Source organism: Sabethes cyaneus, chromosome 1 (genome assembly GCF_943734655.1).
Source record: "Sabethes cyaneus chromosome 1, idSabCyanKW18_F2, whole genome shotgun sequence".
NCBI lineage: Eukaryota > Metazoa > Arthropoda > Insecta > Diptera > Culicidae > Sabethes > Sabethes cyaneus.
Genome location: NC_071353.1, coordinates 94,569,433 through 94,584,084, shown reverse-complemented (window position 1 = coordinate 94,584,084; position 14,652 = coordinate 94,569,433). Strand labels below are relative to the sequence as shown.

General features: G+C 35.5%; 1 protein-coding gene across 3 annotated transcripts in view; it reads right to left on the bottom strand.

Moving 5' to 3' along the window:
• Positions 1-7,027: 7,027 nt before the first annotated feature.
• The window catches only part of LOC128732750 (phosphatidylinositide phosphatase SAC2), a 185,346-nt gene continuing 177,721 nt past the window's right edge, over positions 7,028-14,652 (bottom strand). For all 3 annotated transcript variants that reach the window (XM_053826086.1, XM_053826087.1, XM_053826088.1), the window contains one exon: positions 7,028-14,163. In XM_053826086.1, the coding sequence (XP_053682061.1) occupies positions 14,056-14,163 (108 nt within the window). In that variant the 3' untranslated portion in view covers positions 7,028-14,055. The remainder of the gene's footprint in view (positions 14,164-14,652) is intronic.

Sequence of the window (14,652 nt, the reverse complement as noted above, 5' to 3'; positions counted from 1 at the left end):
TGCATAATATACAGGGATACCTCGATATAAGACAACCTCGTTATAAAACAACCTCGATATAAGACAATTCGATATAAGACAATTTTTACCTCTATATAAGACAAATCCCTTTGACATAGTTGGTAACGACACCAGAGCACATTTTCCATTCCAAAAGCGGCGCCATAAATTTGTTCATTATTTCAAAATAATACTAAAAATTGTAACCAACTAATAGCTCAAACAATATTAAATAGTTCAAAAAACATAAACACACAACACAGAGCAAAATTGGTGACTGCTAATGCCAAATTTTTGTGAACATGTTTCGATATAAGACGATTTCGATATAAGACGATTTCGATATAAGACAACTTTTTGAAATTATAAATTGTCTTATATCGAGGTATCCCTGTACAGTGGACCCCCGTTCGTTTGAACGAATCCTCATGCAAACTAACGGGGTTCGTTTTTAATTTGAACAACTAGCAACCCTAAATATGCTGTACTTGCAACTAGCAACCCTAAATAACTTGTATGAACTGGCCGCCATGCTCTTTGTTATTGTTTTGGTGGTTTGATTTAGTCTCGTTTAGTTGGTAGTTGCAAGCAGCGAATATGTTATTCTCCTATCGGATTTCTACCGTAATCGTTGGGAAACGAAATGTCAAACTGATTAAACTAGGATTAAACACGCTAGATCAGTACAAACAAATCGTGTCTATGTGCATTGTCTGCGAAGGCAAATGATGCCATATTGAGAATGACATTTGAACCACTGACGAACTGACATGACACATAGAAGAAAATCCTTTAAAAACCATCGTCCTACATATTTTGCTTGCACACTAGCACCCTCTGTTATGCATGTCGCGGAGTAGCTTGCATTTGCAGGGTTTAATGCTGTAGGGCTTTTACATTTGAATGGTTTTATACTGAAAACTCGAAGCAACACCCACGCGCCGCAGCAGTGTTGCGAAACATGCTTTTTTGAAAAATGAGTGGTTTTTGATTGGACGATGGAATTAACGCGAGTGTCTCGTCTGTTTGTCTGTGTTTGAACTATTTTTAATTTGCACATCGTGCAAACCAGCGGGGTTCAAATTAAAAAGTGTTCAGATTAAAAACGGTCAAACGAACGGGGGTCCACGGTATTGCCTACAAATAACTACAACGCAATGTCAAAAATCCATTGGACAATTGGTTAGCATATTTCATGCGAAAAGAATAACACCACAGTATTTGGTAGAAATTTTGAGTAACCTGTCGAGTACTGTATTGCCTTCCGCAGCAATGCTGCACCAAAAACATATTTGTACCTGTTCCTCTTTTCTTTGTTTTCTTTGTTATCGTTCGGTCATTTGCAACTAAAACAAAACTATCACTATCACTATCACTATCGACTATCATTATTGGCCCGCTCTAACCGTCACCGCTGTCGTTATCGTCACTTACAACTGGTAAGAATTCGCGAAATCTACTCGTAATTTGAACTATCTCACATTTGAGTAAGCTATCGTCGTTGTGAACTACACCAAGTAACGTCATTAAAAACAGTGGCCTTGCTATTACACGTAAATCAATGCAACTATTCCCAAAACGTATTCTTTTTAATTCAAAAATATAGCACTAAACATCTTAACCACACTACAAATGAAAAACTGCATTAATCATATATATATGTGCGTTCATTGCACACTATTTAACACATTGATCCAGGAATTAAAAATTTTATTATTTAATTTATAATTTAAAATATTCATAAAAAGCTTACCTCACAATGCCAACCGTGCTATGCAGCGAGCAAAAAGAAAAATCATAGGGGTTGTGCACAAGACACGACCGCATAGGTGACGTAGGACCACGTAAGTCTCTTTGTAGCGATAGTAGGATGTATCCATGTATATAATAATACGATTCTTCATGTACCGTGAAAGCACCTAATTCCGATCACCTAAGGCATGATTCATCTTCAAGTCCCTACTGAAAAATATATCTTTGATATTTATTTACACGGTATGTGTCTTTAGCAAGTATTTTCAATTATGTTTCATGGAAAAATACTAAAATACCTAAACTATTTACCGGAAGTTAAAAAAAATGCATCAAAGTAAGATGTATCAGTGCACCTAATTCCGATCATCAATTATAAGGGGTGATTCTAATTCCGATCACAGGTGTATCTAATTCCGATCACGTCATGAAGAGCTGTTAAAGTATAAAACTATTGTCAACTCGTACCAAATGGATCTGAAAGGTATTGCATTTATGTAGTTTGACGACAATCCCCCTACCAGTCATCTTCTGCTTGCGTTAATGATCATTATTATCATTAGCTTAATATTCATAAAATGTGTGCACTCAAAAGATCGACAAGTGGATTATGAAACTTTTCTCTTCTTTAATCTTTGTTCAACTGTTACAATTACAATAAAATTGGGCCACATTCGACGTTTTCATAAAGCTTTGATCATAAATAATAGTAAAAATCAAATCAGAAACGTTGTGTTTCAGACATGACCGCGTAGTTGGCGTAGCACTACGTGAGACTGGTTTTCGCGAAGAAACCTTGAATATTAAAGAAAACTTTTTACACCATATTGGTATACGTGTAGCGTAAAATAGCGTAAAGTGAGAAAAAACAAACAATAATAATATTATCTTGCTGCACCGTATTTATGGTTGGTGAGCTATTTTGTGATATCAAAAACGAATATTTTTCCCAGTGCCATAATCAGAGTATATCAATATAGAAATCTGCCTCACGCATTCAGCTATTAACAAAGTTCTAGGAGAAAACTTAAGTCCTCAAAATAATATGTTATTGTTATATTAAAAGAACACGCATTAATAAGATAGTTCATAACTGCGCTGCCGCTGCCGCTTGTTTCCAGCGTTAGAAAAGCAAAACATCTGAGCCTCACAGTTGGACTCGAGGTACGGCACTGGTCTAATAACCCGATCAAATGATGAAATTTATAACAAGATGAGGTCTAGATAATAAGTATTTTATAACAAAGACTCATTTGTGTTTGGTTATAAACTTGGTCTCGTCAGCAGTTCAAATAACTAAAATTGTAACAAAATTTGCTCAAATTTGCATATCACAAATATATCAAATTATGATATAATTTGATCTAGTTTATATCCATATGAGTATCAAAAATCAGTATTCTGTCTTGCTGTATAACCAAATTGTAACAAAGCGATTTATAAGTAACAGAACGAGATAGAATCTTGGTAGAAACATTTATAACAAAGTTTGATAGAAATATCAACTTGAGCAACAATTCTGTAAGATTTTTGTTAGAATCATCTGATCGGGAAGCCAGACGTCACATGTTCGAATCTCGACTGAAAGAGTCAAAGGATTTGTAGTCCTACAATTGTTCCGTACTCTTACAGGCTCCGAAGTCTGTCGTATAAAAACAGAAGCTCAAAATTCCAAATCGGAATGTAGCACCTAGGCTATATTGAGCTCTGTAGTAAGCAAAAAAATTATTCATTTTGCTTCTTTGTCTTGAATCAGCAGCAGCCACAAGCTTGATGTTTGTGCTTCTTCACAAGGATCACAGATCACAGAGGATTTCCTGGTCTTTATTAGCAACAAGTATTGGACTAACATTCCTTCCCATCACACCAGGAACCGCATTCAGACGTGGCCGGCGTCGGTATTGATCAGCACGCACGGACCTGATAAGGTTGCACAATAAGGAAAAATGCGCTGTCCTAAGCATGCTTTTTCCAGCCATCATTTTACAATTTTCATTGGTCCTGGTCAATAACGGAGTAGCAGCACACAGGCGGAGTCCTATGCTCATGCTTATGCTTGCTTATGCTAATCAGCAGCAGCCACAAGCTTGGTGTGTAATGGTCGTCCGTGCCTGGGAAGCAAGACTATCATATGGAAAATCTATGGAAAATTTTTAGCTTGAAATCTTTCGTTAATTTTCACTATTTAATGATTGGCAAACAATCTTTTCAAGAAAGTCATACAATTGCTGCATCGTTTATGATCAAAATCCGTTTTAAATTGGAAAAGCTATTAGCGTTCAAAATCTTTCATTCTTTCGTGAGGGTGGCTTAACTCCAAATTTTGGTTGACACCCTGCCATAAGACGTAGTCCTACGTCAAAAAATTTCGATAATCCTACCATGTTATCATGTTGCAATTAATCCTAAAATCCAAATAGCAACTTCGTTACCTTGCATTTTGCCAGTTTATAACTTTGATATAGTAATCGGAATTAGAAGCAGAAAAAAATTATGTTCATAATTCCAATCAATTACTTTAATGGAATAAATTCCGCAAATTCAGCATTAAATAGAATTAAAATCAGTGAGTGAAAAATCTTCATGAACATATGTTTCGTTCTTAAAAGAACGGGTTTTCGACGTGATATGCAGGAAATTTAAGCCTTCTTTTCCGTCTTCTTGGGCAGCAACAAAACAGTTTGGATGTTCGGAAAGACACTTCTCATAGCAGTGGTGATACGGAACAGCAATTTCTTCAACTCTTCGTTGTTGCGGATGGCCAGCTGCAAGTGACGATAATTCTGATCGTTTCGTTGTCGCGAGCAGCATATGTCCTCCCAATTCCAGAACTTCAGCAGCCAGATATTCCTTCACGGCAGCGAAACGAGTGCTCCAGCTCCAACACCTCGCTTGGTGAATTTGCATGTCTTCGTTGCCTTATCCGTGGGAAGCAGCAACAGCTGAAGCTCAACAATTTTCGATCGGATTCTATAGGGCGTAAATTAAATACAATCATAAGGAAGCTTAACCCATAGCTTATAACGTATATATTTCTGTCATCCGTGCTAGGGAAGCACTGACGAGGGAAGGCAAAAATATGAAAATAATTCAAATTTTCAAAATCAATTCAAAAACAACAATTTTTCAAATTCAATTTCAAAAACAAAATCAATAGTTTTCTATATTTTCAATCGATTTCCCGATCAATTGGTGTAAATATCTTGGAAATCTATTGAAAATTTACTGAATTATAAGCCGAAGCGTGAAAACGTGTTTCTACTTTGATGACGTCATTTCCAACAACCAATCACGAAGCGAGAATTCTGGTAAAACATAGATTCATTATTTTCAATTTTTCAATAGCTCAACATCAAGAATCCACAGTTTTCTTTATTTGGTTCAATTCTTAGAAGATTTTCCAATCGATTGGTGTAAGAATACTGAAAATCGATTGGAAAACCGCTGAGCTATTAGCGCTCAAAACCTTTCATTTTTCGTGACGCTCGCATTTTTCGATTTTTTGGAATGACACCCTATCTCAAAACTTGCCGTAAGACGTAGTCCTACGTCAAAAAAAAAAATACTCTGGCCGCTTTTGTTCACTGCTTGAATTGTACGCGCATCTAACTTTCACAAAAGAAAAAGAAACTACCATAGTGTTTTCGGTGTTTCACAATCACCTATCAATTTTTCCAAGAAAAATCAGAGGCGTTGTGTACAAGACACGATCGCATATATAGTAGACGCCAGGACTACGTAAGTCTCTTTGTAGTGATAGTAGCATGTATTCATGCTTGTAATCATTCGATGCTTCATGTATACATGCTATATGCAACATATATACATGCTACATGCGTTGTATGTAACATTTTTCAAAGTAGTAACATTGCATACGTTCAATTCTCAAAAGATTGTGCATTTGAAAACAATTTAACAAAATCAAGAACACAAACTATTGCTTTTCTGCTACCTTACAGAAATTAAAGATTGTTTTTATTACCCATGGTTCGCCACGTTGAAGCGATTTTACCAATTCAATCCTATTTTATCAACAGCACATCTTTTCACTACACTTCTAATGAAACGGCAAGCATGCGTATTCATACAGAGTCATATGATAACCGTACACTACAGCTGTAGCACATTTTTCCAACACAGATATCAAATTCGCCGAGGTTTAATCATCTCGCAGTATAGAATTTGCGATCTGTTGGTACAATGAACTTGTGTCATTTTTTCTGGCACACTACCCTAACACAGACATCAAATTGGACTAGGTTCAATCGCGTTCGTAAGAAATCCGTTGGCACGAGGGGGCTTTGTTACTCTTTCTGGCGTACTTCACAAACAAGGACATCAAAATGGTCTAGGTTTAACCGCGGTGTTAAGAAATGTTGTTGAAATGAGGCAACTTTGTCACTTGTTTTGGCTTACTTCCCAAACACAGAACATATTTGTATAGGTTTAGATCATCGTAAAGAATCTTCCAACCAATCACGAAGCGAGAATTCTGGTAAAACATAGGTTCATTATTTTCAATTTTTCAATAGTTCAACATCAAGAATTCATACTTTTCTTCATTCGGGTCAATTCTTAGAAGATTTTCCGATCGATTGGTGTAAGAATATTGAAAATCGATCGGAATACCGCTGAGCTATTAGCGCTCAAAACCTATCATTTTTCGTGACGCTCGCATTTTTCGATTTTTTGGAATGACACCCTATCTCAAAACTTGCCGTAAGACGTAGTCCTACGTCAAAAAATTCACAAACTACATTTCACTCGCGTTCCGTAATTACTTTGCTCGGTTTTCATGGGCGATTCTGCATTCGTACCGAAAAGAAAAACTAGCACGGCACAATTAAAACAACCTGCACGGTCGTCATTGTGCATAGCCTAAATAACTGCTACGAAGAATCGCCCATGTCTTGAATGTTTGGCCCACCGAATGCGACTGGCTGCTCGGCGGTCATGTCTTTGAACGCAGTCGGAATCTAGACAACACCGACGATTGCCGATACGATGATGCACCGAACTGTTCAGACAGTTCGTTGCATCGGTCGCACAGTCTGTCGCTGCCGAGATGGTATGTTGCGTGAGGTATCTTCTTATGCTGGGATAAGCGATATTCTGTACCGGGGGCATTCAACCCCCCCCTGTGGCTGTGGCTGTGGGCCACAGCACATAGCGGATGAACGCAACACTCACAAACCAGGATGTTTTGGACAGATAAATGATGGATATCATTTTTGATCTCAGTAATTTATTTATTGAAACTTTATTTTATCCTTATAAGAATCTGAATACTAAATATTAATCACGATATTATATTTTTACTATATTAGTTATTGTTATATTTTTCTACGTAATAATGTGTCTTAATAATTGACTTCTGCAGTAATCTAATCAAAGCAAATTTCTTATCGAATGCCTCTTTTAATTTGAATGTCATATGCCATATGTATAAGCCCAAGAAAGCTTCAACAAATTATTTATTTTGGCTGAAGAACGACAACAGTCACTAGGAGCGTCAATGAAGTTGAAAAAGAATCTTTGCAAATAATAAGAGGGTATTTCTAGTTAAATAAAATAATATAGGTGCAAAAGATGCAAAATCGACAAGAGAGTTCAAGTTCACTTTTTAGTAAAGAATTAACCTAAATAAACGAGCATGCTGCACTGAAACTAAAATACGCGTTCTATTAAAGTGTTTCTGCTTATTGATTAATGACATTGCACCATGATTCCAAGAATTTTTCTCATCAAATTCAGAAATATTTCACTTCCATTTTAATTACACAAGTAACAATTCTAAAGCCACTTGATTTTACTTGAATTTTATAAAGGTTTTATTGCGGTATTAAACATTACCTCTGGGTTTATTGTGGTATTGCGCAATACCAAGAGGATACCAGTCCAAACACACTTATAGCTAGCTAGAAAACCATAACAAAACTGTTAATAAAGTAAATTTATTCTGGTTGCTTATATTACCACGTTAAAACTTGTTGGCTGCACCACGTCTCCTATAAACTTACCATAAGTGTGGCGTAGCAACACAAAATGGCGCACCAATCAAAATTGATCTTATCGCGGTTACTTGTCAAACCGCAATAAATCTATTAGTTGTATAGAGCTATTAAAACGGTAACACCTTAACCAAACAGTTTTTTTGCTGCTATTATGAAAAATACCAAAGTTCAACACCAAAATCATTTTTTTATGCGAAGCCATATTGCCATACTCTAGTATTTTGTTTTAGCTCGCAAACAACAATTCATCAAAGCAAAGTATTTTGCGGAAAGAAGGTTATTATCAATCGGTTTTCCTGTCAGAGGAAGCAACTAAAATGATTTTGCTAGAAATTGAGATTGACTAACTGAATATTTTCAATTTGTTAAAACAACCAGTTTTCGAAAATTGCAGAATTTCAGTGGCGCGCTGATTTTATCGACCTATCATATCAAAATGCACGACGAAATTAAATGCGCACATGGTGCAAGCCAACGAAATTACTTAAAATTTAATAAATATTCTAAGGGATATTTTATTCTGGTCGCTATAAACCAAATCGTTCAGAATGATCTGTCAGTAAAACTAAAACTTTTCTGCTCACGGATATGTTTTCAAGTTGACAAAGCTAGCGAACTTACTGGCGAAAAGCGAAAAGCTTTTTTAAATTATGGCGATAGCTGTCAAGCAGCGAAAGCTTAATCGGTTTTATTGCTGCTTTTAGCAGAGCGTGATACGACTACTTGAGTTTATAACTTGATTCTTATAACGGTTATGAAAACATTCTGAGGAGTGAGGAGTGGGCCACTTGGTCAGAAAGTAGTTTTATAGCGGTCATCAGATAGTTCTAGTGGAACTCATGGTTTTATTAGCGGTTTTATGAAATTGGCCATGAAAACCAGTATACGAACGTAATAAAACTTGAAATTGTTACTTGGGTAATACTGTAGATAATCGTGTATCTTTAAAAAACTTGTCAATTTTTTTTACATCACTAGTAAATGACGTACATTTGAATTTGCCCTATTGTTTTTATTGTGATTTTTATATGCGATACCACTTATATTTCAATTGAAGTACCGTAAAACGAGGTAACAATGTAACATTGATTATCGAGGGGTAACATTGATCAGTTCAGGAAAGTTGGCAGAAATAAACACTTATTTATGAGATTGGTTTAACTGATCAATGTTACCCCGTTTTACGGTACACTAGAATCTGACGTACCGTCATCCGGGGATACTTGCAACACTTTTGAACTTTGACTTAGTATAACTTTCGAAGTATAGCGTTTAAGTCCAAATGTAAGTAGCCAAAATTTGTATAGTGATGAATACTTTTGATTTATGATTATGAGAAAAAATATAAACTAAATGAATCTGCAGAATGAACCGAAAATAGGAGTGTTGCAAGTTACCCAGTAAACGGGGTTACTTTTCTGATTTTGCATTTCTTATGAGTTTATATATGATTTCAAACCGCGAATGACTATTTTGAGATATTTTGAATGTATTTGTAGTAAAACAAGAGATACTGGAGGCGTTTTTTGTTTCCCAATTTCGTCTATCGCTTTTTTAAAGATATTCGGTGAAAACGCAGCATGGCGGCGAACTCCAAATTGCCGTTTCAAGGCACGTGGAATTTTTCACAATTTTAATTTTTCTGGAGATGGCGGTAGACAAAATAACATCGTACAGATGCAAACTTACTTTGTACATACTGTCTATTCGATAATTTTCATCTTTACAAGTGCTGCAAGCCGCGCCATATTGGAAGTAACAACACGAATTCATCGTTTCTTCTCCAAGTTCAAAATATAAACAAAGCTCAAAGTTGCTATTTGTTAGTTTATATGATGCACCTATTGTGTACAGGAACCAAACAATAAAAAATAATTCCATGTCAATGGACTGACGTAACTTTGCACATCCATTTTTCCTACTCTGAAAGTGAAATTACTTTCCAATCGTATAAAAACAAGCAAAATAATGATGTAATGGATTAAACTTAATTAAACAATAGGTAATCATCCCTTCTTTAAAATGGCATTGGGTACAAATGGTTATGTTAACAAACAAATGCGTTAGAGCTGCCAAAAGCGCGATGTGCCAAAGTGTTGCAAGTAACCCCGGTGTTGCAAGTATCCCCGGATGACGGTACTGTTTCACTATATTATTTTCAAAAAGCCTAATACTTACGATGCATACATGTTTCCACAAAGGCAAGTGAGTTTTGTGTTGATAACAACAATTGGCGATTATGTTGGCGATGGCCAATAAACATGTTTACATGTGTCCAACGGTAAGTCGCTTAGAACACTCTATACACCATCCGTTCAGTACGTGCCTTATTGTGCTGGTAAGGTGCCGATCACATCAAACTTACGCTCATTTGTTCACTTTGATAATGTAAAAATTTGTAGAGCTGCTAAATTCCAATATTTCAAAGTTTGGTTGTCAAACAGGTGCCACAGTGTGCAACAAATTGTGCAATGAATATACTGCAATTGTGATTAACGGGGTGAACTGTGTAAGATATCTAAGCGACTTTCCCCTTATGTGTGGCTTAATTACTGATATTTGAATAAACGAAAATTAGATAATACCTTTGGAACCACTGTGCATCGCAAGCTTATAAAATCACGGGAATGACACTTCCAATACCAACCTGTACAAAAAAACGTAGCCAACATAGAGCGGGCCCAAGCTGACAGCTTCATAGATGGGCTCAAGCTGACAACCAAGTCAGACGTGTAAATTGTTAAATTTTGTTAGTTTTAGTTTGATTTTAGCCAAGGTTTTAGCATCATATAGCCAATGCCAGGCAGGAAATTGATGCGAAATACATACATGAAACTGTGAAAATGGTTAGTTAAATTCGTTTTGTGAAATCGCTTTGCGTTTGCCGCCTTTTTCATGTGAGCAACAAAAAGGTGACGTCATATCAGCCCCCTGTATAAAATTCAATAGACCAAATCATCATACCGTCAATTGACAGATACTGGCGCCCTTGTTTACATTTTGGAAAACTTTCCTTTCCGTTTATAGCGAATGTAGCGTGTGTTTTAACATTTTACAGGCATAATGGCTTTTAAATTTAGTCCTAATGCTGTTTAAACTCGGTTTAAATAACAAACTTGCCGTTTAAACGGCTGAAACTTTTTTGGACTCTGCGGTCTGTTTGTAAACAAGGGCGCCAGTATCTGCCAGATGACGTCACCTTGATTTGGTCTATACTGAAACAGGTTATAGTGTTACCAGATCATATTATAAAGAAAAATAGGAAACAGGTATTCTCGTAAAAAATATAGGGTGTTTGCAGAGTGCATATGTATTGGAGATCTGTTGGGCAGGCAAAAGTGACAGCTCCATATAAAACACACGGGCTGGAAGAGCAAAATTTTTTAAATGATTTATTTTCTTCATTTAAAACAGAAATTACAAATTGCTTCATACATATGGCAAGGTAATATATCTGTTTACTAAATAAAAAAATTATTTTCACCAAATAAGCTAAGACGCGGTAGCAATGATCAAAAATGTAACTATGACCTATGTTAGCGGAATAAAATTAAACAAATATGGGCCCTATTCTGTAAGTCACGTCGAGCAACTAGGCTCGACTCAGTCACTGTCGAGTGTCGAGTGCAAGAAAAACGGGCAGCATAGCGACTCAATGCAGGACCAAAACAAAGCTAACTCAAGCGTCATTTGCTAACCGTTTAGTCACTAGCTTTTTGGCGGTGGACTCAGTCAAGTTACTCGACAAAACCGGGTCGCATGTGACTTACATAATACCAAAAGTCGACTAGTCGAGCAAAGTGACACTCGACGTGACTTACAGAATAGGGCCCTATCAATAGCCATCAGCTGCTTTCGGCTAAGAAAGCAATTTATTATGCTAAAACCAATTTTATATTCCGTTACTTTCAACTTGGCCTATGCCGTATACTGCTTCAAACAACAGTATATTTGGGACACCGATTTAACGCGAATTCACCGAAACCCTAGTTACCAAAAGTCAGCATATATTTCAGGAAACATTTGTCGGTTACTTTGACTATTAGTTGCTTTAAAATGATAAATAATTTTAGAAAAAATGATAATTTTATCCAGCACGTTTTTGCTGCATCGAATAGGAAAATATGCAATGTGTGCCCAACAGACGTCTTGCATGTGTATGTAGCAAAAGCCCTATTGCATATCTCGATTTCCATTTGAAGCCCGAGTTAGTTATCTTTTGCTGGTGCTGTATAGGAAAACAATCTCTCACTCGGTTTGTTTACGCTTGGTTGATTTGCTCTTTTTAAATGTTAGTGGAGATATCTCGTGATGCCCCCCAGATCTTTCGCTGGGCACCAGAGGTTTAATTTGGTTTTTCATAATATGCCGAAATTCAGAGAATATAATAGCTTTATCTTAGTGGATAGATGAATTTAGCATTTTTGACAAACATTTCATATTATATGTAATCAAACACTCCAAAGATTGGCAATTGGCTTTTTCTAATGTAAGTTAATTGCATCATATGAATATGTTTGAATACTATGAGACTCTTATTTAAAAATCGAATACAAAACATTTAATTTAACACAAAAACACATTTAACATTCATGATTTCAATACTTCATGCCTATGTGAACGTAAAATTTTTAACGTTGCTTGCCTTGCTCTCACATCACGAAATCTTGTTAGGAATTGTCAAATCTTATGTGAAATTACTGAGTTATTTAAATGAGCTCAGATTTTGTACGAAACTTGTCCATAGGAATCAGAAATATTCGTCTTCAAGCCGGAAAAATCCGTTTCCTTGAAGAAAAAGACCAAACATCTTGCGTATCCAGTGTTGGGCACCGCTAATTCGCTCACCGACCAATCGCGAAACGCTAGTTATACTTTATAATTTATACTCAGACTAGCCGAATTGTAGCTGATCCATGATTCTAAATGAAGTACCGCTGTTAATTTTAAAATTGATAAACTGTAACGCATTCTATTCATTATAATAGGTTTTGATCTTAGTTTTATTAAGAAAAGCCGTGTAATAAAGATAAATTAGTAATAATTTGTACAGTGATAGATTACAATGCAAGTGGCTGCGATATGTTCAAAAATAAACAGTGACTGTTAATTTGCAATTTGCGATTAGTGATTAGCGAAATTTCCACGATAATTGGGCAAAATGTATCGGTTAGCGAATTAGCGATGCCCAACACTGTGCGTATCCGTTATATTATCGCCATTTTAATTTTTTGAAAAAATGTATACCACAAAAAATGATTTCTGAACTTGCAATGTTATTCCGAAAAATCTCACCTTAGCTACAAAAATTGAGGACCAAATCAAGTAAATTCATAAAAGAAACATATATATTTGATGTTTGCATTACAAAAAAATGTCGAGGTTCAAACCAGCATTCTTTCTGAAAAGCTCATAAAAATATCTTTTGATAGTGAAATACAAAATAGATCTAAACGTAAAAATGATTATTTTAACTAAACAGGGTTCTATTTAACATAATCCTAAAAGAAACAAGTACACGTTTTGAACAAAATCATAGACTTTAGACTAACGATAGTACTTTTTCTTTGAAATTACGAAGCATATGGAATATACGGCAAGCGACTGCATCGAATTAATTGACTTTATCGAAACATTGGGATTAGCTCTCTAAATAAATAATTAAGCGGTAGTAAATGGGTATCTAAAACTAAATGACAATTCAAATAAAGGAAAATTTTTCAACTAAACCTGAAGATAGTGATTTTGCGGTGACTTAAAATCAAAGAATAAAGGAGTGTTTATCACACATCAATACCTAGTCGTATATAGGTACTAATCTGTAGCGTTTTTTCTTTTTTTTTTTTTTGTTCAGTTAACACATTAAGAGTATAATAAATATGTTTTCAGCTGGTATAAAATTAACTTTTGATAAAATTTTTTGGTATAAAATAGACATTTTGAAGCCAAGTAGTGTACAATACAAATGCTATCGGGTAATAACGGGAATGGTCCATTTTTTACTAAAAAAAGGGTTGAATGCACAACATTATTGGTAAAAATCTTTGGTCTAGCATAATAGAAGCTTGGCGGTCTCGTTCATCACTAATCGTATTATTGCGTTTATAACCAGTATTTTCTACTATGTGCCTGTATAATATATTAAGCTTGGAGTTATGCGTATGCTATTACAAGGAAATCGCTTGATAACAAAATGAATTGTTATAGTGACTATGAACGATGTTGTTTGGAAACGTTGATATTGTTATTTGATTTAATTTGCCTGGATTCGCAGATTCGCAATCGCAATTTAAAGAGCTATCAACTTGCTACGGCATTTCGATTTATCCCACTTATCTTCCAATCGTCGTATTTCGGCTGTCGAAATCTCTGAATTACTTGCCGGAAGAACTGGTGTCTGTAACGAAGAAGAAAAAAACAACAATTAAAGATAGGTTGTACGGATATATGTTTTGTTTTTTACGCGACTATTTATACGCGAATTTCGGGATTTTCGCGCAAATTCCGAAATTCTCGTCAAAATGCGTTTACCTCACGGAAATAAACATAATTTCTTTATTTTTCTAAAATCAAATATTTTGCATTTTTTTCTGTATAGTCAATAGAAATACCTTTTCAATGATGATAGTAAAACCTCGATATAACATACGTTTATAAAATTAATAAAAAAAACTGACTTAAATTTCATTGTGGTGTGATCTCTCATTACTATTTTTAAGCTATTATATAAGTTTGTAACAATGATACAATTTCGTTATTGAGATTTCCGAATTTCAATTAGCAAAATCTTTACACACACTTCTTCGCGCTTCTTAATGTATCTGCGGTGCGCATATTTCCCGAACCAATCTGGCATCACTGCACTTCACGTTACATCGCAGAGAAA